This window comes from Porites lutea, chromosome 4 (genome assembly GCF_958299795.1).
Source record: "Porites lutea chromosome 4, jaPorLute2.1, whole genome shotgun sequence".
In the NCBI taxonomy this organism is placed as follows: domain Eukaryota; kingdom Metazoa; phylum Cnidaria; class Anthozoa; order Scleractinia; family Poritidae; genus Porites; species Porites lutea.
In genome coordinates this window covers 12,368,281-12,390,780 of record NC_133204.1, presented here as the reverse complement: position 1 = coordinate 12,390,780, position 22,500 = coordinate 12,368,281, and the positions used below count along the sequence as shown (strand labels likewise).

At 39.9% G+C, this 22,500-nt stretch overlaps 1 protein-coding gene across 1 annotated transcript in view; it reads left to right on the top strand.

The window, feature by feature from the left end:
• The first annotated feature begins 341 nt into the window (after positions 1-341).
• Positions 342-22,500, top strand: part of LOC140935940 (inositol 1,4,5-triphosphate receptor associated 2-like) — a 43,806-nt gene continuing 21,647 nt past the window's right edge. The window contains exons 1-12 of the mRNA XM_073385513.1: positions 342-673; positions 861-1,016; positions 3,377-3,498; positions 11,451-11,505; positions 11,906-11,960; positions 12,778-12,847; positions 19,191-19,281; positions 19,573-19,643; positions 19,774-19,838; positions 20,015-20,067; positions 21,666-21,716; positions 22,323-22,400. Coding sequence (XP_073241614.1) covers positions 662-673; positions 861-1,016; positions 3,377-3,498; positions 11,451-11,505; positions 11,906-11,960; positions 12,778-12,847; positions 19,191-19,281; positions 19,573-19,643; positions 19,774-19,838; positions 20,015-20,067; positions 21,666-21,716; positions 22,323-22,400 — 879 coding nt within the window. The 5' untranslated portion in view covers positions 342-661. The remainder of the gene's footprint in view (positions 674-860; positions 1,017-3,376; positions 3,499-11,450; positions 11,506-11,905; positions 11,961-12,777; positions 12,848-19,190; positions 19,282-19,572; positions 19,644-19,773; positions 19,839-20,014; positions 20,068-21,665; positions 21,717-22,322; positions 22,401-22,500) is intronic.

Sequence of the window (22,500 nt, the reverse complement as noted above, 5' to 3'; positions counted from 1 at the left end):
TGCAAACATTTTAATCTCGTAGGCCAATCTCAGTTTATAAAGACGATTATATCCCCCCCCCCCCCCCCTAAAAATCTTCTACTTTTTAATTGCATAAAAATCTGAAACAGCTGTCTATGGTTTTGGGTTCTTTTGGTGTCGTGTTGATGTCTTGCAAAGTTGATTTCCTCTTAGTACGATCAGCATTACAGTATTCTGATTGAAGAGAAATCAGCTACTGATGGCTACTGATGATGTTGTTTATGTACTGTTCCCGCGCTTTTTTACTTTGAACGTGTTTATCCATATTTGGTGATGCAGACAATAAGGTACCAAATATGGAACAAGTCAACAAATGGCGCGCTCGCTTTCGGTTTTGTTTAAGTTTCGTCTTTGTCCGTTTGCCTTTCAGTGACAATTTGTATTGTAATATTTAATATCCAAAATGCCAAAGTTCGCAAAAAGTGTAGAGAATTTCCTGCCAAACCTGAGCCAGGAAGCTTTTTTCACCAAGACAGAGAAATTGAAGCGCGTTGTCATAGCAAATGCAACGATGAGAATGCAGTGAGAGTGACTGTTCGAAGACTGATTCGCGCTTGCATTTCTTGTTTTAAAATTTGTATGGTTATTTTAACTCCAGAACGGCTGAACTGCAAGGGCAGTATTTTATTTTACATGTGGAATGGATTCACCGGTATGATTTGGGCTCTATGCATTGCATCTCACCAAAAATTAGGTTAAAATTTTAAGTTCACTTCATAATCGGCCGTCTCAGTTTCTCCAGCTCGTGTATTTGATAAGATTAATTTTGGCCTCCCTAATGAACGAATAACAACTTCTGGTGTCACACCGCTTTTTTTTCTTTGGTTTCGTGTTTCCAGAGTACGGAAAGGGATGACCCTTCTAGGGTTTCAGAAGACGCAGATGCCATTCTCGACAGCCTTTTCAATGCTTGTGACACCGAGCGCACGGGCCGAGTTTCAGTCTCGAGACTCATCGAGTATCTACGTAACGCAATTTCCAACGGCACTGAAGAGGTAAGTCTTGTTTGAACCCATAAATCATTTTACGTCTTTAATCTCTCCATGAAGACAGCAAATTATCAGAGTATGTATTTTTCCATCGAGCGGTTTTTATTGCGTTAAAGAGTTGTAAAGATCGCGCCTTTTCTTGTATGTTTATCGCACCTATTCACGCTGTCCAAAGTCAATTTGGCAAGTTACATTCAGTTTGTTACTCGACGAGTTGGCCACCGGGACGGTATGATGTATTCGTTTTGAGTATCCCCGGTTGCTCTCGTATTAGTAACTTTTATTGGGTTAATTTATGATTTTTTCCGTTTGACTTAAGTTGATTTGAATGGTGGATTTTAACTTAACCGTCCTCGTGTTTACCTGAGGCAAATTTTGTTTAGCTGTATTGTACTAATCTTAAACAAGCGATAAGCAGATGAGCTGGTTAGCGAGAAAATTTCTTTTATTGAAGCCATCATACAGATCCCGCTGAAGTAAAAAAAAAAACGGAACGAAAAGTTCACTCATAGTCGCCTGGATTTATAGTAGCATTAGTATTATTTACATACGAGGAAGTTTCACAGCCACGTAGGCTGCCCGTGCTGAAAACATCTTATTTCGCTGATTTCCTGTGCCTGTTTAGTTAGCGCAACATTAGAGTTTAATTTACTGTGTCCTTGATGCTGTTTTAAATTCATAGCAGACAATTTGGGTTGTTGGTATGTACTGCCATTCTGCAAAACACCTGTGCAACAAAGTAATATGGTGTTGTTAATAGCTTAAAAAAAATTGTTTTTTGGAGACTAGGAAAATTTCTGGCACCACATAATTATAAAAGTGCTGTTAGTGTTTTTTTCCAGCGATATAAATTATCAATCTGTTTTTAAAATGTCATTCTATTTGCTATGACAACATCAAATGCATTATTGATATTAGTTATATTATTTTGAACTGTTTTAGGTAAACAATAATGAATGTATCTACAGGATGGTGTTACAATTAACATATTCACTGCTTCAATGTCTATCTTTCTTCCCTGCATACAAGATTAATTTTGTTCCGTGTACATATATACTTCATGTAGATTTGCTCTAATTATTTGTGTATTATATCTATTAGACAAAATTAATCATGCATTAAAAATAATTTAACTAATATATGCTTTTGACTGGCTCTTGTCTCTGAAGTTTGAAATTAATTTTTAGACCCATTATTATACAAGTTTGGGAAATGTCAGGAATAATTATTTTGATAAATGTTTTTTATTATTACAGTTTTATTATTGTGATTTTCGTTCCATTACAAACCATTTTCCCAGGTAGTAATACCAGTATTATTATTATTGATATTGTAATGTTTTTATTATTTATTATTTTTCACGAATTCTATAACTTCAATATTGTGACCCTCACAAACTGCTGGAAATAATCTTCTTTTCAGTGGCATATATCTAAGTTATGAGTGGACACTTACCTCTGCTATTTATACAGATGCATCTCCCAAAAATGTCACAATGAATAATCAGATAAGGGCTACATGTATCTAAGCCAATATACAAAATTTGTAGTGGCATAGATATTTGAAGGAGGTGAAACATTCCTGATATTTGAAGGAAGAGATAATATTTTTGTTTCTGATATTGCATTTTTCTAAGGCAGACATGGAAAACAACATCATTCATGTGAATCTTCATGATTTTCCTGTATACTATAAGGTGGAAGCTAATTTTTTCGCAAGTTTGACTAGAACTCAGCTCTTACTTGTATCTGTTTACAGCCAATATTTAACTAGGTCATCATGAAAGTCAGTGAGTGGCATGTAACCTTTCAAGCAGAAATAAAATATTTTCACTCCAGTGAGAGTTAGGTAAAAATGTTGTTGTTAAATGGAACAAGAGGTTTTAGAATAACATGGATGACATATGATTTTAAAGTTTGAGAACATGTTAAATGTTTGTATGAGTAAATCGTACTTCCCTAATGACAGTCACTGCTTAAAGTACCTATGTTCTGAATTAAGCATTAAAATTATCATGCCTCCTAATCACAACAGTTACTTTAACAAAAGTCTCAAATCTGATTGGCTATCAACTATTCTGATTTCAGCACTAATAGGACAGTGTATTATGACAGTACATGTCATGCCTAAGTAATAGGACAGTACACGCCATAGTACATGTGCACCAAAATCGCATTTTTCACTGCTGACAAAAAAACTCTCGGAATTTCAGAATTCTTGTGTTTTAATTAAAAAAAAGACCTAAAAAATCACAAATTTTGTTATAGTTATGATTAATAATGTTAATCACTTTTATGATTACAGACCGAATTGGACTCCACTCAGTCCTTTTACCATCATTAATTAAGTTGTGTCTGTGTTTCAAGTTTGCAGGTAATCTGGATGACTTATCGCTGATATGGGATCCTGATGGTAGGGATTTAGAAATTGATTTAACATCATTCCAGGAGGGAATTAAGGAATGGATATCTGATATTAGGCAAAGGAGGTGAGGCATAAAATTAAATAATGGTTATGTATGATTTATATAATTACTATGTAAATCATACATTACGAACCTTTGCAACAAAGTCCTTCACCCTTTAATAGTATTGGAAAAGAACCTTGATATATTAAACCGCAGTATATGGAATATGTATATTCTTCTGGCCAAAACTCCCTTGAGCCTTATAATTTGTCATTTACTGTGTTATACACTTAAATTTTATCAAAGTGATTCCAAGGAAACTAATTACTCATCCACAGGTCAGGCAGTTAACATGCCTTGTGGTTAGTTGTAAAGCAAGAAGGATTTATCTGTATTCAGAGTTAAGCTAGGAAAGTTTAAGGTTGAAACACTCTAGGAGACATGTTGCTGCAACTTGTCTCAGTGACAGTTCACTCCTTGAGTACAATTTGGGCAACAAGTTACTGCAATAGGTAGCACAACACATTGCAAACTCAAATCCAGTTGAAATTGAGCGACTTGTTGCAGCAACAAAATTCTGTTGTGGAGACAAAGAGTTTCACAAGTACTCTCCCATATACATGAAACAATTTGCCGCTGCTACAATTCGTCGACCAAGTGTCCATCTTAACTTTCAAGTTAGGAGAACTTTCTTAAACCATGATGTGAGGAAAATCATTTTCTTTGAAACTGGGCATTCCCAGATACCCACCTGCATGTAGCTAAAACCTTGTCTAATGGGAAAATTAATGAAACAGAATGAAGTGAGGATCATGGTCACTGGACTTACTAGACCATTTCAAGCCCTAGGATTTCAAATCCCATGGATAACAATTTTTCGGTTCAGTGCCCAGAGATCATGGAAAACCATCTGTAACAATTTTTTGGTTCCATGAAAATTCATGGGAACCCACTTTTATGTCTTTTAATGTACAGAAACATGTTGTTAAACATTCTTTAAAATTAAAAAAACATCAGTGTGTATTATTATTTACAAAAACCTTCAATGTCTATTAAAATGTCAGGAGAAGGTCAATTTAAGTGTTAGATGTGTTTGCACTAAAGTGTCAAAAACTCCAGACTTATCTTTGATCCAACTTCTGTAAAGAAGTGTACTCACTTGAAATGTTCGCTACGGATCTTGTCTTTTCATAAAGAGATTTGGGCTTTATCATCAGTTTCAACAGTGAAATTTTTACTAAAAGACCACCTTCTAAATAATGTTTTTAAACTTTTCCAACTTTTTCAACTTTTTCTTGGCACTGGAAGCCATAACAATCGCTGTTGTTACCTGTAAAACATTATTCATGCATGAGTCATCAGTAATGTACAATTGAACAATTCAAGTTGGTGGACAATAGCAAAATGGTAATGTTTTTTAAAATTTCGTATATATATAAGCTGAGTCATAGAGAATTGTTCTACTAGTTAAGAATCCGAGTGGAAAAATACCCTCAGTCTGAATATATCAGGATATGTCACTGGGAAACTATTTTTCAGCTCCTTTATTTTAAGATCACCGTAATGACCATTTCTGGAAACGATCGTTACCGTGAAATCCTAGGCCTTCGAGCTGACCAGATTCTGATGGGACTACAGTTGGTCAGATCACTAAATGGCTGACAGTGATGGGAACTGTGTTATTTTAAATTTGTTTGCTCAGAATCTCAATGTTTCCAAGCTAGAACCCAGGGAAGCATTGAGTTTTGAGAGAAATAAGATTGTAATAAAACAAACTTTGAAGTTATTTGAGTCATCAACATGTTTGGAGAACGGCAAATTGTTACCGTCTGGCATTATAGATTTTGCCACAGGGTTGTGCTCTTGGTGGATCTTGGTTACTTTCTTTTCTCTGACTGTGGGTCACAAGAAAATCTTAGTTGTACTTGTGAGTGTTTTGTACCATGGTGAGTTTCAGCTTGCCTGTCAAGAGACTTGATGGATGAAAATAACAGTCTTATCAACTTCTTACCTTTTATATGACCCTAACCTTTTCACCACTAAGGGCTGGCCGGTTTTCCGGTGCAAGCGAAAAGTGTCTATAACAGTATGTGCTAGTTGTCCAGTGTTCAAAACAAATAAAAAAAATTATTGCAAGAAATTTGTAATCCAAATTAGCCAGATTTATTGAGAGAGGGGTCTACAGTGGTTTCATTGAGCATTGGAGATTGGAGAATTCTCTGTTCACTATGTATAATTCTCTGGCTAAATTTCAATGAAGTATGGCTGATTTTTTATTTTGACGAATCAGACATGGATATGTTATGTAAAAAGGAATATTTTTCCCAGAAATGTGTAATTTTAGCACTTATCCACTCGCTTTACATTCCTAAATAAGTAACAAATACATAAAAGACCTTATTTAAATGCTAGCAGTTTTATAGCCCAACAAAACTAACAGGGGACATGTAAAATATTAGACGGTTTTCTGAATTGTGTCCAGAGAGTTGACTGTACATGTATGCTTACACAAAGCAGAGTCTGAAATGGACTTTTTGATACAGGCGCCATCTTTCAGTTGCAATGGCATAAAGTGGTCTGAGATGATTGCATCCTATTGTAGTAGACGTTTGTGTCCTTATATATATTTGCATATTTTTCTGTTAACACATGTGCACTTCAGTAGAAACTTAACTAGTTCATATACACTGTTTTTTATACGCCTCCATGTACTTTCGTGGTGAAGCAGATTTCTTGATAAAAATAAGTAGTGTGATTTTACGTCAAACCTTTAAGGCCTGCCATTGAGTCCTCATAAAGCAAGATATTATTTGTCAATTTACTGTGAATGATTATTAAGGCAACAACAGTCGGATTCAAAATTTCGCAAATGAACATTGAAGCTCAAGATTTTCGAGACGAGTTTGCAAAATTAATTCATGCAACACTGCAATCTAATCTTTACTGGTCCCTATGCAAAGAAAACGCAGAAAGAACAATTTTTTTTTCATTCTGTTGTGGATCCGTGGTGTAGAAGTCTACAACAGTTGGACATGATGTCCATTGCATAAAACCAGATGAAATTTGGCATCAGTTTGTGAACCCTGAAGCACCTAAAGTAAATCACAGGCTAGCTGGATATCACCTACGCTCAATCAGATTCAGTAAAAGAATGAAGAAACTATCAATGGTTTTATGATCAATATGCTGCTGGGATCGGGGATTTGGCTGAAATGAATAAGCACCTTATAGAACAGCTGATTGTTGGAAGAAAACACAAGAAAGTTCAAGAAAGGCAAAGTGCTCTCACTTGTTGAAGCAATTGACGTTGGCTGGACACACGAAGCCTGTCGCAATTGGAGAAGTTAGGAGGATTTTCATGTATACAAAAAGTTCTCTGTGGTAACAAGTCTAGGCATTTCCCTAATTGTGACCTTGAACATTCTTCAAGAACCAGAGAAAGTCACCTGTCACCTGAGTGTCTTAACTGCCAGAAACCAAGTCACTGGGCTAGGGTATGTCATTCAAACCAGGAAGGCGTGAGGGGAAGATCTAAAAACAGAGGGAGTTCAAGATCAGGGATCTGGTCTACTAGCTGACATAGTATCACAAGGTATAATTGCCAAGATGGAAGGCAAGCCAACTTGGTGTACTGCAGAAAATCAAATGGCAAGCTGAAAATTTGCCTGACCTGAAGGACCTTAACAAGGCTATCTGAAGGGAACAATCATGTGATCTCAACACTGGAGGAAATTCCTGCAAGGCTGGCAGGTGCCAAATACTTGTCAATAGTCGATGCAAAATGTGGATGTTGAATCAAGAGTCCAGCTATTTAACTACCTTTAACTCACTATTTGGTCGTTTCTGATTTCTTTGAATGCCTTTTGGCCTTAAGTAGTTACAGGACATGTTTCAAGCTAAAATAGATCAGACCTTTGAAGGCTGTGAAGGTGAAGAAGGGATCACTGATGATATTGCTGTTTATGGCTTGACAAAGGAAGAATATGATCGTCACATGCATGATAATGCTAAACAAATCCACTGGTCTTAAGTTGAATACAGACAAATGCAAGGTTAACCAGAAGATCAAGTGTAGTGAAGATGGTGTTCAATTTGGCCACAATAAAGTTCAGCCCTAAAGAAGATGGTACCGCCTACCAGTGCACAGGAGCTTGATTGCGGAATGGCTACCTACATGGGTGTATTCATTTCCGGGCTCAGCTTCTTGACAGCTCCCTCGTGAGAGTTGCTTAAGGGAAGAAGTATCTTTGACTGGACTTCATTGCACTAGTGAGCTTTTGACGCAGTTAGGAATGCTGTAAATGAGGAAACTAATCTGGGTTACTATGGCGTAACAAAAAGGTGGTGGATGCCTTGGGGCCTCCCTGCTTCAAGGTTTTCTAAGTAACGCCGTGAAAGATGCAGAGTTGCGATATGCTAACATTGAGAGGGAATATTGCTGTGAGTGGTTCCAGACTTATTTATGGGGCCAAAGCTTCGTCGCAGAAAATGACCACAATCCCATGGATGCCATTCAGCTGAACTATCTAACAACAACCCCCCCCCCCCCTCATCCCTGGTGGGTTCAATGGTGCTGGGTCAGTTTTTGGTGAAAAGCCAGGCAAATTGTAATGCCTAACCCTCCAGGTTGGGGGTTAGGCAATGGGTTAGTGTCCCATCCCCTTAAAAAAGTGGCTTTTCTGAGACCAGACACACTTTTTCAAGACATCAGTGGGAAAAAAGTAGAGGCAAGCCAGGTACCCCCTAGATGACAACATTCATTTTGTGAACTACCAGCCTGAGGACAATGTGACATAAGCAGTTGAAAGCTTAACAGAGGTCCTCGACCACCAATTCCCTTCTCATGCCCAAATAGATACTGAGCATCAGGAACTGGAATGTGCATTTCTTGTACACAGTAGGTAAAAGGCAGTGGGGTGGTTAAGGAGATCAGATGCATGCATGCAAAATGGACATGCCAGGACTAAGTGAGTGTAGGAGGACTAGTACTGAAAAGCTGAACCTGTCAATTGGTCATTACTCAAGGAGAGATGATTACATGCACCCCAGCGGAGTTGCTTTTATGATGTAAAAAGTTGCGGAGTCATCCTTGCTGGAGTGGTTGCCAGCTTTTGATCACATTAATTTTTTAAAGGCACCTTTCCATTCAAAATATATTAAGCTGACCCTTATCCATGTTGATGCGCCAACAATGAAAGCTGACAGAGGAAGCAGAGGTTTACCAATTCTATGGCTCCAAAGTGTCTGGAAACTGTGAAGCTACATGCAAACAGACACAGCTACTCCCAACATTGTTGTGCCAACAACATTGTGTGTTGTTGCATCAGTGTTGCAATGATGTCCAAACAGATGCAAGAACTCCCAACAACACACAACAATATGAAAGAGGGTGTGCAAATGGACACAACATGTAGCATCCAACATTAAACTCATCACCAATAGATGAGCTTGGGCGTTGGTGCCTACAAAGTTGGTGGAGCCAGGCAATGCTCTAGCATGAGGAGGAGGTATCCATGGCAACCCTGCAAGCTGCCCCCACCGGGCACCGTCACACTGAACAATTCAGTGGAATACTTACCGACCCAATACTTCCTAGCCCATACCAAGAGGGAGGGAGGGATGGGAAAAACCAAAGCACAAACCGGCATGCAAACAGCAAGCTATTGCAACAACACTTTGCGAAGAACTGCAAGCAAGCAACTGCGTATATAAGTCATGAGGTGCCCCTGCTAAAGGCATCGGGCCACCCCTACTATAGCTGGGGAAACAGCTGACCGGCATTTCTTGGAGGTTAACTTTGCCTAAATTACATTTAGCCACATATGTTGTGTCCATTTGTATGGGGCTTTAAAAAGCATGACATGTTTATTATAAGCAGTGAAATGAATGCTATGGGTGGACCACCAAGCCTTAACTAGTAGGGATAATGAGAGCTCATGGAACTGGCGATATCAACCACAACAGCAAGAAGCTCATTATTCATTTTTGTAAGATCAACAGCCTCATCATCACTGGTACCATACTACGTGGACTCTCCTCAGTGGCAGATATCACAATCGCATTGACCATGCTCACGCGCAAGCACTTCAGGAAGTCTGTCTGTGATACCAGGGTTATGTGGTTTGCGTAAGTCACCTCGGATCATCATCTTTTGTGAACCAGCATGAAGCTCATGCTAAAGAGGATGAAGCAGCCACTCAATTCAGTAAGCTGTAAAATCAACCCATCAGGAATGTTTTTGCTGTTGAGCTATGAAATAGATATGTGGTTCTTAAGGCAATTGATGGAGATCCAAGTAGTAATGCACAATGGAAAGAGCTTTTTGAGGAGGTATTGAACAGAGATTCACCAGTGAGAGAACCCCATCACGACTTACTGCCACCCAGTGCAGGAAATCAAGAGTATCAGCACTGAACCCACCAGTTTGGAGGAAGTCAAGCAAGCATGTTTTTCTCGTTAAGACAGTAAAATGGGCAATGTGGATAACATGGTGGCCAAGCTCTTGAAGGTGGATCTGGATATTTTAGTCCACAAGGCGCATGGCAACATCAAGGGTTTGGGTGAAGAAAAGTGATCCCAGAGCAATTGTTAAAAGGTTTAATAATGTGAAGATTGATCCCAAAGAAGACAAGGGAAGGTGCTTGGCGAGATTGTCATAAGAAGGATGAAGGAAGGTACAAGTGTGAAGCCAAGACAATAGCAGGCTGGATTCCTGGAAGCGAGAAATACCATATTGCAGATTTCTATATTGTGGAATATGATAGAGTAGGCATTTGAATGGAAATCCCCCTGGTAATCCACTTCATCGACTTGCAGAAAGCTTTTGACTGTCTTCGTAGAGATTGCCGTTAGGACATTATGTGATCACACAGCATCCCAGTAAAGCTTAATCTTAACATCATCAAATTGCTTTACAGGGTGCTGAGTGTGCTGTCCTTGATCATGGACCAACATCAGACTGTTTTACAACTGGGGTGAAGCAAGACTGTGTCTCGATGTCTGGATTCCTCTTCTAATCAACAATTGACTGAGTCATGCAACGAATGACTGACAACACCAGTACTGGTCTAAGTTTGAAGATGATAGAGTAACCAGAAGATGTTGATTTTACAGGTGATATTCCTCTCATCTTTTGTATTACAAAACAGATGTAAAGGAAAGTCATCAAGCTTGAAGACAGCCAGTAGGATTGGCTTATGAATCAGTAGAAAGATGATGGAAGTCCTTAAGGTTAATTTCAGAGGTAGGGACAAGGTCAAGTTTACTGATGGTGAGAAAGGAGGTCATTGACTTCTTTATTCAGGTGAAATAGTCAGTAATAAGGGAGGAGCAGACAAGGATATGCAGAACAGAGTGGCAAAGGGGAAGTCCACATTTGGCAGGCTTCAAAAGAAGATCTGGAGTTCCCAGCAGTACAGAAAGAAGGTCAAGATAAAGATGTAAAACCAGTCTTACTCTGTGTTTGCTAGGCTTGGAAGTGTCCCTGACAACAAAAAGCTGGCCTCATTCCAGTAAAAATTCCGCAAGAGGATAATCGTATCTACTGGCCCAATGTGGTTTTACCATTGATGAGTTGAACAAATTATGCGCATGTGAAAGATAAGTATATAAGTGAAGAGGAGACGTTAGAAGTGTCTTGGACAGTGTCACAACACTGTCTTGGACCCCTGATGGAAAGTGTAAAAGTTGGGTGCCCTAGGACATAATGGTGTAGGACTGTAGAAAATGAAGAGAGCAGAGGCCAGATGGTGGTCGTGGGATCAAGCAAGATCTTGTGCAAGGGATAGGGCAGATTGGTGGAGAACTGTGGAGGCCAGCAAAATAGTTAAATCTCATTTGAAAAGACAATATAGCTTTTCGATATTTAACTTTTAAGTATTATTATTTTAATTTTGACTTATGCACTGTTTTGTCCTAGTTTATACTAACGTCAGTGCACTTCTAAAAACCAGTATAGTGCTGTCAGCTAGGAAGTAGCATAGTGATTGATTGTGCATTTAACTCAAAATATTTGCATCCATATTTCATTTTAGTTTTGTCAATGTGGAAGATGATGAATGCCCTTCTCCTTCTTCTGTTAACTGTATGGTACGTAAACAGCTCAGTATGTACATGCACCTCTGACTATTGTAGTTGTTGCTTTGCAGATGTTAATCATGATAAACTATGATATTATCTATACATCAACCCCTGCTCAGATGAGTAAACATCCACTGAGATGGTGATCTTTTAGATCTGTACGGGCAGGGTACAACTCATTTCAGTGTGGTAAACCCACCCCTGGTTTCTTAACTTTCCTAAGCTCTTTATTGGCCACGCCACTTACTTTGCAGTTATGGGCAGCAAAAAAAATGAAATACTTAACAAGCCCACCTTCAATTTTGCTTGACTGGGTTACAAGGCTAGCAGAGGTTTGAACCCTTTACCCCACTGACACTTAAAAGCTTTACTTAATTTTCTGTGCATGTTCTTTTCATCATCTGTCAAGGATTCACCAGAGCCCAGAACAAGTTATAACAGTCCCAAGAAAATCAGTGATCAAGGTGAGATCTTATTGCTCCGTTATAAAGTATTGAAAGTGCAATACTACATGTATTCAGGTGTTTGATGATTACAAATTAATCAACATACACATTGTGTGGTTCCACAAAATATTCATCTTTTAGTTTGAATATTTTGGCATTTGAGATCTCCTCCTCCTGAAGGAATTTCCAGTGCCTTCTGTGGGAAGAGTATCGACCCAAGATTGTTTGAAACAAACATGAACCTTTGGTTGTTGTTTTTAAAATGAGGGGCAAGTTCTCAATAAACATTAAAGTACAACTATATCAAAATAATAGCAACACTATAAATTCAGAAACATTGAAGAGGAGTAAAGAAAAGCTTAAGGGACACGGACAGGCAAAACTGTAGGAGATAAAAGAAAATTACAGTTCGGAAATCTGGAAAAACAATTTGTGTGAAATTGTGATTAAATTTATACAATCCTGGAATCACTCAAATGTATATGTGTCAGTTGCAATACTGCTTTTCCAAGTTGTAATTTTAAGTTCAGAATATTATTAATGAAAGTGGGTGAAATTATGTTGCATGAAAAAAATAAGTGCTTGAATATGTTTAACTTATCACCATTATCAATGACATTAAATAATGATAACGTAATACTTACAGTATATAGAAATACCTGAAGTGATAAGTGAATATCAAGAGATTTCATTTTTTCACCTCTTTCTTTCTGGGTTGTCATGAAGCGTTCATTTCATTTAAATAATTTGGAGATAATCACTGTTGGTACTTAAAAGCGATCAGAACACAATAGGAGATTTTGCATTACCTATACAACTACACTCTCTCCCTTAGTTTCAAGTACACCAAATGTGAGTTCTGACAGTGTGGAGGGTGTTGGAGGAGTCTCTCCAGACAGGGATTGGTATGTACAGTCTGAAAGTAGAAACCTTGGTTTTCCTACATTGTTCTGATCCCTTAGATTGCTAGACAGTTTTCAGGGACAAAAGCAATACCCTATTACGTAATAATATTTATGAAACCCTGATGCTCAAGGAACATTTGACTTTTATCTCATCTGCAATTATTAGCAGCTATAATATAGTCATGATTGCAATGATCATAGCTATCACAATTATGGAAACCAGCCTTTACAGAAAGTAATGATCTGGTTCAACTATGAATCACGCTCAATGAATAGAATGTGACAACAACAGATAAATTGCAGGGGATGGTTGCCCATTAGACAACCAAATTTTGAGAAGCCAAGCTTGTGGAGATATGAAGTTAAAAGGCCCCAGCATCATAATCTTGGTTCAGGATTTCTGTAGTGGTGTTAGGAAGACTTTGAAATATACTCTTTCCATCTTGTTTGCTTGTGAGAATTGGTAGGTTGATATTAGTACATCACCTTTAAGATCAGGAGAAAACGATCCGAAACAAATTGAAAGAACTGCATTTTACGGATGAAAGCACAAACAAGATTCCTGGAAGCGAGTTGCGGAAACTGATTCAAAGACATGGCAAGCTTCGGAGAGCAAAATTGAGGAATGTCACGAAATAGAAGGGATTGTACAAGAGCGTAACATGAATTGGACGAGGCACGAAGAAGATAGCACGAAAGGATAGAGTCTGGGTGATAAAACACAGTTGGACAAATACCAAAAAGCGGTAGAAGTATTAGAAAAGCTGGAGCAAAAGCTGAAGGAGTAAGAAGAGAGGGAAACTCAGGAGAAGGAGGAGAGAGCAAGACTGAGATCAAAAGGAAATTCAGAGCGAAAACAGTCGAGAAAGAGAGTTATGCACGTTAACCAAACGTTTAACTACCCAAACACGTGATGACAAAATTCCATGGGGCACATTTAGAGGGGCAAAGGCTTTGGGGGCCGTTTAAAGCGGAAATAGACAAATCGGACATTGGGTGTGTTGAATGAGTGAATATAAAACTAAACATTTAGGAGTTGTTCTTTTTCGATTTTATGATGAATTGTGGGTTTTTAGCATAGCATTGTATCACTGAAAAGCCCCTCACGTGAGTGTTCAATAAACGTAAACCCTAAGCTCTAATTAATTAATTCTATGAGAAACTGGTTACCAATGTCCAAACCTTAGAGTCCATGGATAAGGAATATTAGAGGATATGTTAGGCCAATCCGAGATAAACCACCTGGCATAAGAACTGATCTGTTGAGGCTGGATCATAACTGGCAAGAGTTGGGGTTGCCACAACAGTAGAGGCTTTAAGGAAATGGTGAGAGCCCCGGACGGCAACCCTTGGAGGCGTGACGAAGGAAGAGACCCATTGCTTCAAGCTTAACAAGAGGGTGGAAAACATGGACCTTGTGTTAACAGTAAGCCAGAAGAACAGAAATCAGTTGACCGTGACAAGATTAAAGGGATAGCGTACAGGAGGAATTACTTCATTTGTCTGACAACAAGAAATGCCCCAACTGTATTGGCACCTGGCACAGAGATGCGGATGCACCACCACCTGCTAAAGGTGTAATTTCGATTTGTAATGAGCTTTTAAACAAGCTGATGGGAGGAACAAGTGGAGGCCATGTGGTGTACCCAGAAGTTGTGTTAGCAGTAGATGGAATTATGCGTGGAGTGTCAGTAGACATAGGAGTGGGGAGCTTCCGAGCATCAGGAACCCTCACTGGAAAGCTGAAGAGAAAGCCAGATAATAAGGAGTTTAAGAGAATCGAGATGGTGATGACTTTCAGAAGTAAGATGATGTACAAGGTCCAAGTCTCTAACGTTACCACCCTGAGCAAAGTCGACATAGGAACTCTGCTGACTGAACCCAAGATAGGTGGATGTAATCTCCAATTACCAACACCTCAAAAGCGTGTTGATCGATGATACTGATATCAAGCTCAAGCTGTCTATAGAACTTTTTCATGTGACGTCACGGCGGCCATATTGGTGATCCAAAACAATGAAACGGCGCCATGTTGGAGTTTAAAACCAGTCCTGTGGGAGTTGAACACCTTTCTTAAGTAAACGCTTTCTTTTGTTTTAATTAATTTGCACAGATGCTGGCCATATAAGTGAAAACGCTCTAAACACGTGGTTCTGAGAGTTATGCCAAGGTAAAGTCAAATTCAGCGCCAAGGGTGGGGGAGCCAAGAGATCCAATTGCAGAACTTACATTGTTTGGCCGGACCATAATGTCCCCTGGAGTCAAGACCAACCTGAGCAGTGTGCTGAGTAGGAACTCTTCAAGGACAACACACTACAAGCAGTTGTGCAGCCTTGATGTATTGGGTCTAGAGGACACGTCAGCTGGTGATTAACAGGTGGTGAATTCCAAGAGCAACTAGTGCGCCACCCTAAGGGGTGGTATGAGATGGGTCTTCTGTAGAAAGCTAGACATCCTCTCCTCGCTAACAATCAGAAAGGTAGTTTTGTATGACTGTCTAATCTCGTGAAGAAACTGCAGAGGGTGCCCTGTCACCTGAAAGAGATTAACTGAATAATCCAAGACCAACTGAAAGAGGGAATCGTGGAGACAGTGAGCGATGAATTACTTGAGGAAAGCTGAATTTTATGTGCCACATAAAGGAGTGATAACGGTCATAAGAGAAACAGCAGAGAGTACCAAAATGCGAATTGTCTTTGACACATCAGCTGAGGCATGCCAAGGTAGCCCTTCACTGATCGATCACTTAGAGACTGGGCAACCCCTCCAAAACTTGCTATGAAGTGTCCTGTTTCGCAACCGTCTCAAACCGGTTGCCTTTTGTGGACAAATTCACGAAGCAGTCTTTGTCTCGACTTGTGCAGTCGCTGTTTAGTCTTGCAGTGACCTTGAAACAACACGTAGAAACAACGTTTTTTCTTCGGAGAGCAAGTGGGGGAAATTATGTTGATGACATCATCATTGGCAAAGATACTGTTGACCAAGTGCACGGTTTGAAAGGAGGTGCAATGTCATTTTTTTAGGAACAGGTTCTCTAATATGCTAGAATTGGAAGCAGATAAGCAGTTGACGGCTGATGCAGTTGGGTTCAAGCCCAATAAAGCAAAGCGACTGGGGCTCCATTGGGATAAGGCGGAGGACAACTTGGCTGTGACTTTTTTCAGTAATTCAAACGAAGCGATAAAGTGAGAAGTGCTGAGGCGCTTATCCTCTGCATACACGTATAGCCCTCTTGGAATTGCAAGTCCTGTAACCTTGATACTGATAGGGAAGGTGATTGTCAGAGAAGCATGTGACTGACACTTCCCTTTAAGGAACTGAAAGCGCAGTTGGAGAAATTGAAGGGAAACTGGCGTGCTGAGGTTAAATTCCCACACAGTGTAACTTAACCTCAGGAGCCAGTCCAAGCCATAGACCTGCATACGGTTTGTGATAGTGGTTTGTGGGGGGGGGGGGGGGGGGGAGCAGCAAGAGTGTATTCAGTCGTGCATCAAGATTCTGGTATTAGGCAGGGTCTGCAGGGTCTGTTAGCAGCAAAGGCACGGTTATGGAAGGAAGGGTTTATCATCACAAGGTTGGAGCTCATTTCTGCTAACAAGGCAGCCAACGATGTAGACAATGTAAGAAGCACTTTGGAAGGATTGGTGTAGTGTGGTCTGTGTATGGATGGACAGAGACTACAGTGCCCTGGTTTTGGATTGCCGGTCAAGGGAACTACAAACAGTTTGTGCCCAACAGAGTGGCGCAGATTGTTGCCAAAGCCTTTGTGAAGTGGAGATGAGTGAAACAGACCAAAATCCAGCTGGTGTGGGGATCAGGAGCATACTTTTTGAAGACCTTCTGCCTAAAGAAACCAAACTGGCTGAACAAGCAGAAATGTAGACAGTGGTAGTGCAAACCAATCCAAGTAAAGAGATTGAAGCAGAGGCGAAGCAAGTAAAGAAATTGTTCATGGGGGCCACAGATGCAGAGGATACTCTCCATCAGGGTTTAGAGACACTTATCACGTCATGGGTAGCGAGATTTATCTTAAACTGTACTTCAAGTAAGCAGAACCAGTTTTTGTTGAACTAGTTGTGCCACTGATAAAAAAGTGTTATTCTGGGTAGGAAGAGCTCAAACAGCAAGACCAGCACAGACGAGACTAGCTCAAACTTACTTTGCAGAGGATTGAAGAGGGTCTGTACGAATGGAGAGGGAGAATCCAAGGAAGCTACCCTATCTACTTCCTGGGCCCAGTTGCTCGAAGCATGGTTAGCGTTAGCCAGCGTTTAATACCTTGACAACGTACTGGTTCTGGTACTGCTTAACCAATGGTTAAAGCTAACCATGCTTTGAGCAACTCAGCCCTGATGTCTTGTTAGCAGAGAGAATTGTCCATTGTAAATATGTCCTAAATCTTCATGGGGGAGTGGAACTTACGATGAGTTTTGTTCGTCAACAGTATTGGGTGTTGTGGTTAAGGCAACTCACCAAGGGAGTTAATAGAGCTTGATATGGGTGCAAGAAATTCCAGGTTACTACCCTCTTAAACCAGCTGGATTGCCAACAGAAGGATCAGCTCCATTTGAAGCAGTGAGCGTTGACTTTGCAGGCCCTATAGGGTAGAGACCCAGGCCGAACAAAGGAAAGGCATACATTTCGTTATTAGCTTGCAGCTTAACCAGATCTGTCCATCTTGGGTTGCTGCCAAACCTAACAGCAAAGGAGTTCATCAAGCCTCCCAAACGGGTCGCTGCAGTGCAAGGAAAGGGCATCCTAGGAAGATATATTCGGATAACTGGCAAACTATTGCTGCCGGAACAAAATGGTTTGATGTGGTGGATTCTGATGAAACATAAATGGCTTCAAAACGACTCCGCTCATTAGGAAATAAGGTGGTAATTCGATATAAGCAGAGCCTTCTGGTGTAGTGTACAATTTCAGAGAATTGTAGGCCTCGTGAAATGGCATTGTACAAGAGCATGGGTCGAGCTAGGCTTGTGTGGAATGAGCTTGAGGAGGTGTTGCTGGATGTAGAAGTAGCACCTGAATAATCGTCCCCTATCTTGATTGTGTGGAAGACGACATACTGCTTCCTGTTTTGACTCCTTGTGTTATGATGTTTTGTCAACTAAGACTTGTCCCAGTAGAATACTCAGATGAAGGGGACACTGACTTGAGGAGAAGGGTGAAGTTTTTTGGACTGGGGGGTATGTGAAGTCCCCGAGGGACAGGCACAACATGGAGCACAAGCCTAAGGAAATGAACGTCAAGCCAGCAGATGTGGTGCTTATTCGAGATGCTGAACGTAATGGAAGGAAATGGAGCATGGGCTTAGTAGTCCAGCTAAGAACAAGTTGAGGTTGTAAAAGCCGTCAGGGTCACAGCAGGAAAATGTTACCTTCCTTGAATAGGCAGTCCAGCATCTCTTCCCAATGGAGCTTTTCTTGTGATCAGGAGCAGCAAAAGAGAGACGATTCTCAGCTGGGTCCGAGAGGAAGTGAGTTTACCCCGTAAGAACGGCTGCAGCTGTATCTACAATGAATATTATCCTAATTGCAGACGACAAAGCCGTCAAACACTAAACTAATATCATATTTGATCCCAATTACTTGTATCAAATAGGGGAGAGTGTGAGAGTTTGCAGCTTGATGTGAGGACGTCCTCGTTAAGAACACTTTGTTGTATTCTGTCCTTTATAAACTAGTGAGGTTCTCCCTAGGAACCTGGGAGCCGAGGTTTGTAGATATTATAAGATGTCGTTTCAAAATTGTGATTGATCAGCACAAAATGCACATGGCGAGAGTTTGTAACCTTTAACAAAATAGATTTAGAAGCACTAAAACAATTGTGTGTATCGTCGTGAGCGTGAGTTTATTGTTTGCATTATTAGTTCCGACATAGTGGGTTTAAATGTTGTTGAAAAAATGAAACATTTTAAAAACTAATGAGAATTTCCAGCAGTATACGTCCAAACATGGTAAGCAAACTCTTCAAAATAATGATTCAGTGAACCAAGACTCTCCTCATTATTTGCTATTTCAACACAAAGGGTCTAAGGGGAATAGGGGGTATGGAAAGAGTGAAGAGGAATGACAATTCAGAAGTTTCAACAAGAAAGATTATTAATGCAAACAGAGGACTTCAGAATTTCTATGTATCTCCATACATAACTTGTGCCTTTGAAACTGTTAGCTGCAACATTACTAAAACATCACATCTACCATAGCCTACACAAAATTATAACATTTGATGACAATGATGAAACAACTTTCAGGATAACTTAGTGATGATCCTCATATTATTCAAAATATATCATTATGTTGCAAACATTATGTTTCCAATGTTTTTTTTTCTGTAGGGACAGGTCCACTGAGCTTATAAGTACAATTGAAAACCTTCAGCTCAACAATAAGCGTCTGGTGGAACAACACACTGCCATGCAAGCACAAGTATGTGGTATAATCTGCCTATACACTGCAAGTAACCGGTTTTTTTAAATGCACTTTTTCAAGGCCTTTCTTAACTTTTGATTAAACGTCGAAACTGCTGGGACCTCCACTATCAGGGCTGTCATTAAGCTTTAAAGTAGCCGTAGCAAATAAGCTTTGCACCTTAATCACCTCTAACGTCAAGTGAGCTCTGACTGTTTCTCTTACGGGTGGAGCCCAGTTATCATATCTTATGCTACGCACTCAACAATAATGCACGGAATTTCTCTTTCCAATTCTTCCTTTCTACAGATGGAAAGTACTGAAGAAGCAAACAGTCAACTGACTGCGGAGGTTGAGGGCTTGCACAAGCAACTGAGAAGGTCAGTATGTCGTATTTATAAGGACAAGTTGATATTGTTTTGTGTATTTTGTGTTTTTATGGTAGTTACATTACTATGCCAATAGATTAAAAATTAATGCAAAGAAACCTTTTTTTTAACATTCGCTTAGTTACCACCTACTGATAGATAAAAGCAAAGAAAAGGACAAAGAAATTACAGAATTACGACAAGCAGGTAAGGTGTTTATAACGAACACTTGCAGCTACATGGTAAAATTGGAGAATTTGTGGTGTAAAGGTCGTTGTTCGTTCTCGTTCTGAGGGGCAGTTAATTGGGACATTCGGTTAGAATTTTAAGCGTGTATGTAACAGTTTGCAGTTTTACTAAACGTAGTGTTATTCTTTTACCAGTTTCTGATGCGCTAGATGCAAACCAGTGCCTTCAAGGGAAAATTTCACAGTTGGTCAGTGTTACACGTTTGATAGCAAGATAAGCCGATATAAAACTGTTTTTATAGAAAGATACTTAGCATAGAAATCACTGAGTTTAGACACTTTGTCCTTAAAGACATTTCCATGTTGAAATTGAAAAAGTGGGGTTTATCTATCTCTTCTACCCTTAACCAATATTCAGCCGCTAGTCTTTTTGCGTGTTATAAACAACAACGAGAAAAACAACATCGGTAACAACAACAAAACCAGCCAACTTTGACAGGGGCTGAAGATGGGTATCTTGTTTGACTGAGTTGTAATCCTCAAACTGAGAACATATTCAATGAAAATGTCGCAACAGTTTGTTGCCAATTTTTATGTAGGCAATGACAGGGCATGTACGTGCAGGAGGAGCCAGCAAACTTCTGTACATCCCATTGCAGTATACCGTAAAATTCCGAAAACAAGCCCTTCCATGTATAAGCCCCTCCAAACATAAGCCCCCCAAACTCGTAACACAAAAAACCCTCCGTTAAATCGCCCCTCCAAATATAAGCCCCCGGGGGCTTGTACTTGGAAATTGCTGGTCAAATGTAAAGTAAAACAAGGCAAAAGCGGTAAATTTCCTTCCAACTATAACGCTAGCCCAATCGAGTTTGAAACGCAAATTTCTCTGCATAGATAAGCCCTTCCTAAAATAAGCCCCTCAAAAGGGCCTTGAAATAATATAAGCCCCGGGGTTTATTTTCGGAATTATACGGTATTGCAATACCCTGCAAGTCCCTGGGTTTATATTTTTCAAACGGCATTTGAGGGGCTTGTTACAGGAGGGGAGGTTTCATTTCAAAATCGAATGGGCTTATAATTAGTAAACAGTAGTTGAGCTATCACCAATAAATGCAAACAAAACCTCACCAAACTTCGTTACTGATGAAGGGATCAGGATGGATTCCGAAAGCGCTGCTACACTTTCAACAAATTGTTGGTGTTTAAGACAGTGTCCTTACCAGACCACTGCGGCAATGCGACATTGCCGCACTTTTTCGGGAAATATCGCACTATAATTAGCCCTAGGGTCCCAAGGGTGTAAAGAAAGAAAACAAAACCTATTACAAAACGTACGTAAACGTACGTACACATACGTACATTTCCTTATAAGACATCTATGATCTAAGAAAGTACGAGGTATTAACTCTAACTCAGACCTGTGTTAACGTTGAGTTAACTGTATCTAAAACTTGAGAACCGCTTTTCTCCTTCATGAGCTGACCCCCTTTTACAGGGGCGGGTCCAGGATTTTTTTTAGGACGGGGTGCACTCGTCTTTTACTCTACTTCAACGCCAATAAACCACATAGGTTTTTTTTTTTGCAGAATACCAGTTGTATTAGAAAACTGCAGGTCATCTCGGGGGGGGGGGGGGGCGCACCCCTGCACCCTCCCCCTAGATCCGCCCCTGTTTTAGCTTCTTTACGGGTCCTGTGGACCGTAGTGTAGAAAATCCTGGTAAGAACACTGTTAAGAATAGTTTTTTTCTGTAATATATTGTCTCAACAGCAGAATCTTCACTCTGTGAAACAAAACTTCTTTCTGCCTCCCATATTCATTTTTCCATGTTTCTTCATAATTAGGAGAAAGAGCGTGCCTTGTATGAAAGTAATATCAATGGGATAGGAGAAAAGGTAGGTAACTAAGAAAACGGAAGTAGTATAGTTCGTGTGATTTACTCCCTCTCTCTAGATGGCCTGTCCAACACCAACGTCAATAGGGACCTTACCATCTGACAACGGCAACACCAGTGAAAAGAATCACTGAAAAACTGACTTCGTCCTTTTAAACTTTTTCGTGACTATTCCAAGTCGCCCAGATGTTTAAAAGGTGGGGAACTGACAGTTAGGTTGGAACTGAAGTGAGGGGACCACAGCTGAGCTCAGACAGATACAGGAAAATTGATCGCCTTGCCGTTCACGTTCTCATGAAAGCTAAAAATTTGGTCATTTCTCGTCTCAGTTGTACGGAGAAGACAAAGAAATGCAAAGGTGTGACGCGCACGTTCCCGTTGCTGTCGCCGTTTTAGTTTCGTAAGGTCTCTAATGACACAATACACAACGTATTACACAACACGAAAAGAATAAACATCGTCTTTACGTTATGAGAAGACAAGTCGTTTTGCTGTTTTCACGGAGCATTTGTTGACCAGTGCAATATCTGCTTCAACCGTCAGCGTTATTGATGCATTGTTAAGAATTCTAACCTTCAATTGCATGAACGATTTCTACTTATTTTAGCTTGTAGAGGCACAGACACAAATAGAACTGCTTGAAGAAGAAAGAACGAGGCTTATTAATGACCTGGCTGAGCAAAAGGTAACCTCTTTCTCAAAAACATTCCATACAAACTGCAGCCATCTTGGCTGCTCATTGCTGCGATAGTAGGCTCAATTTAATTGTAATAGTAACTTGGTTA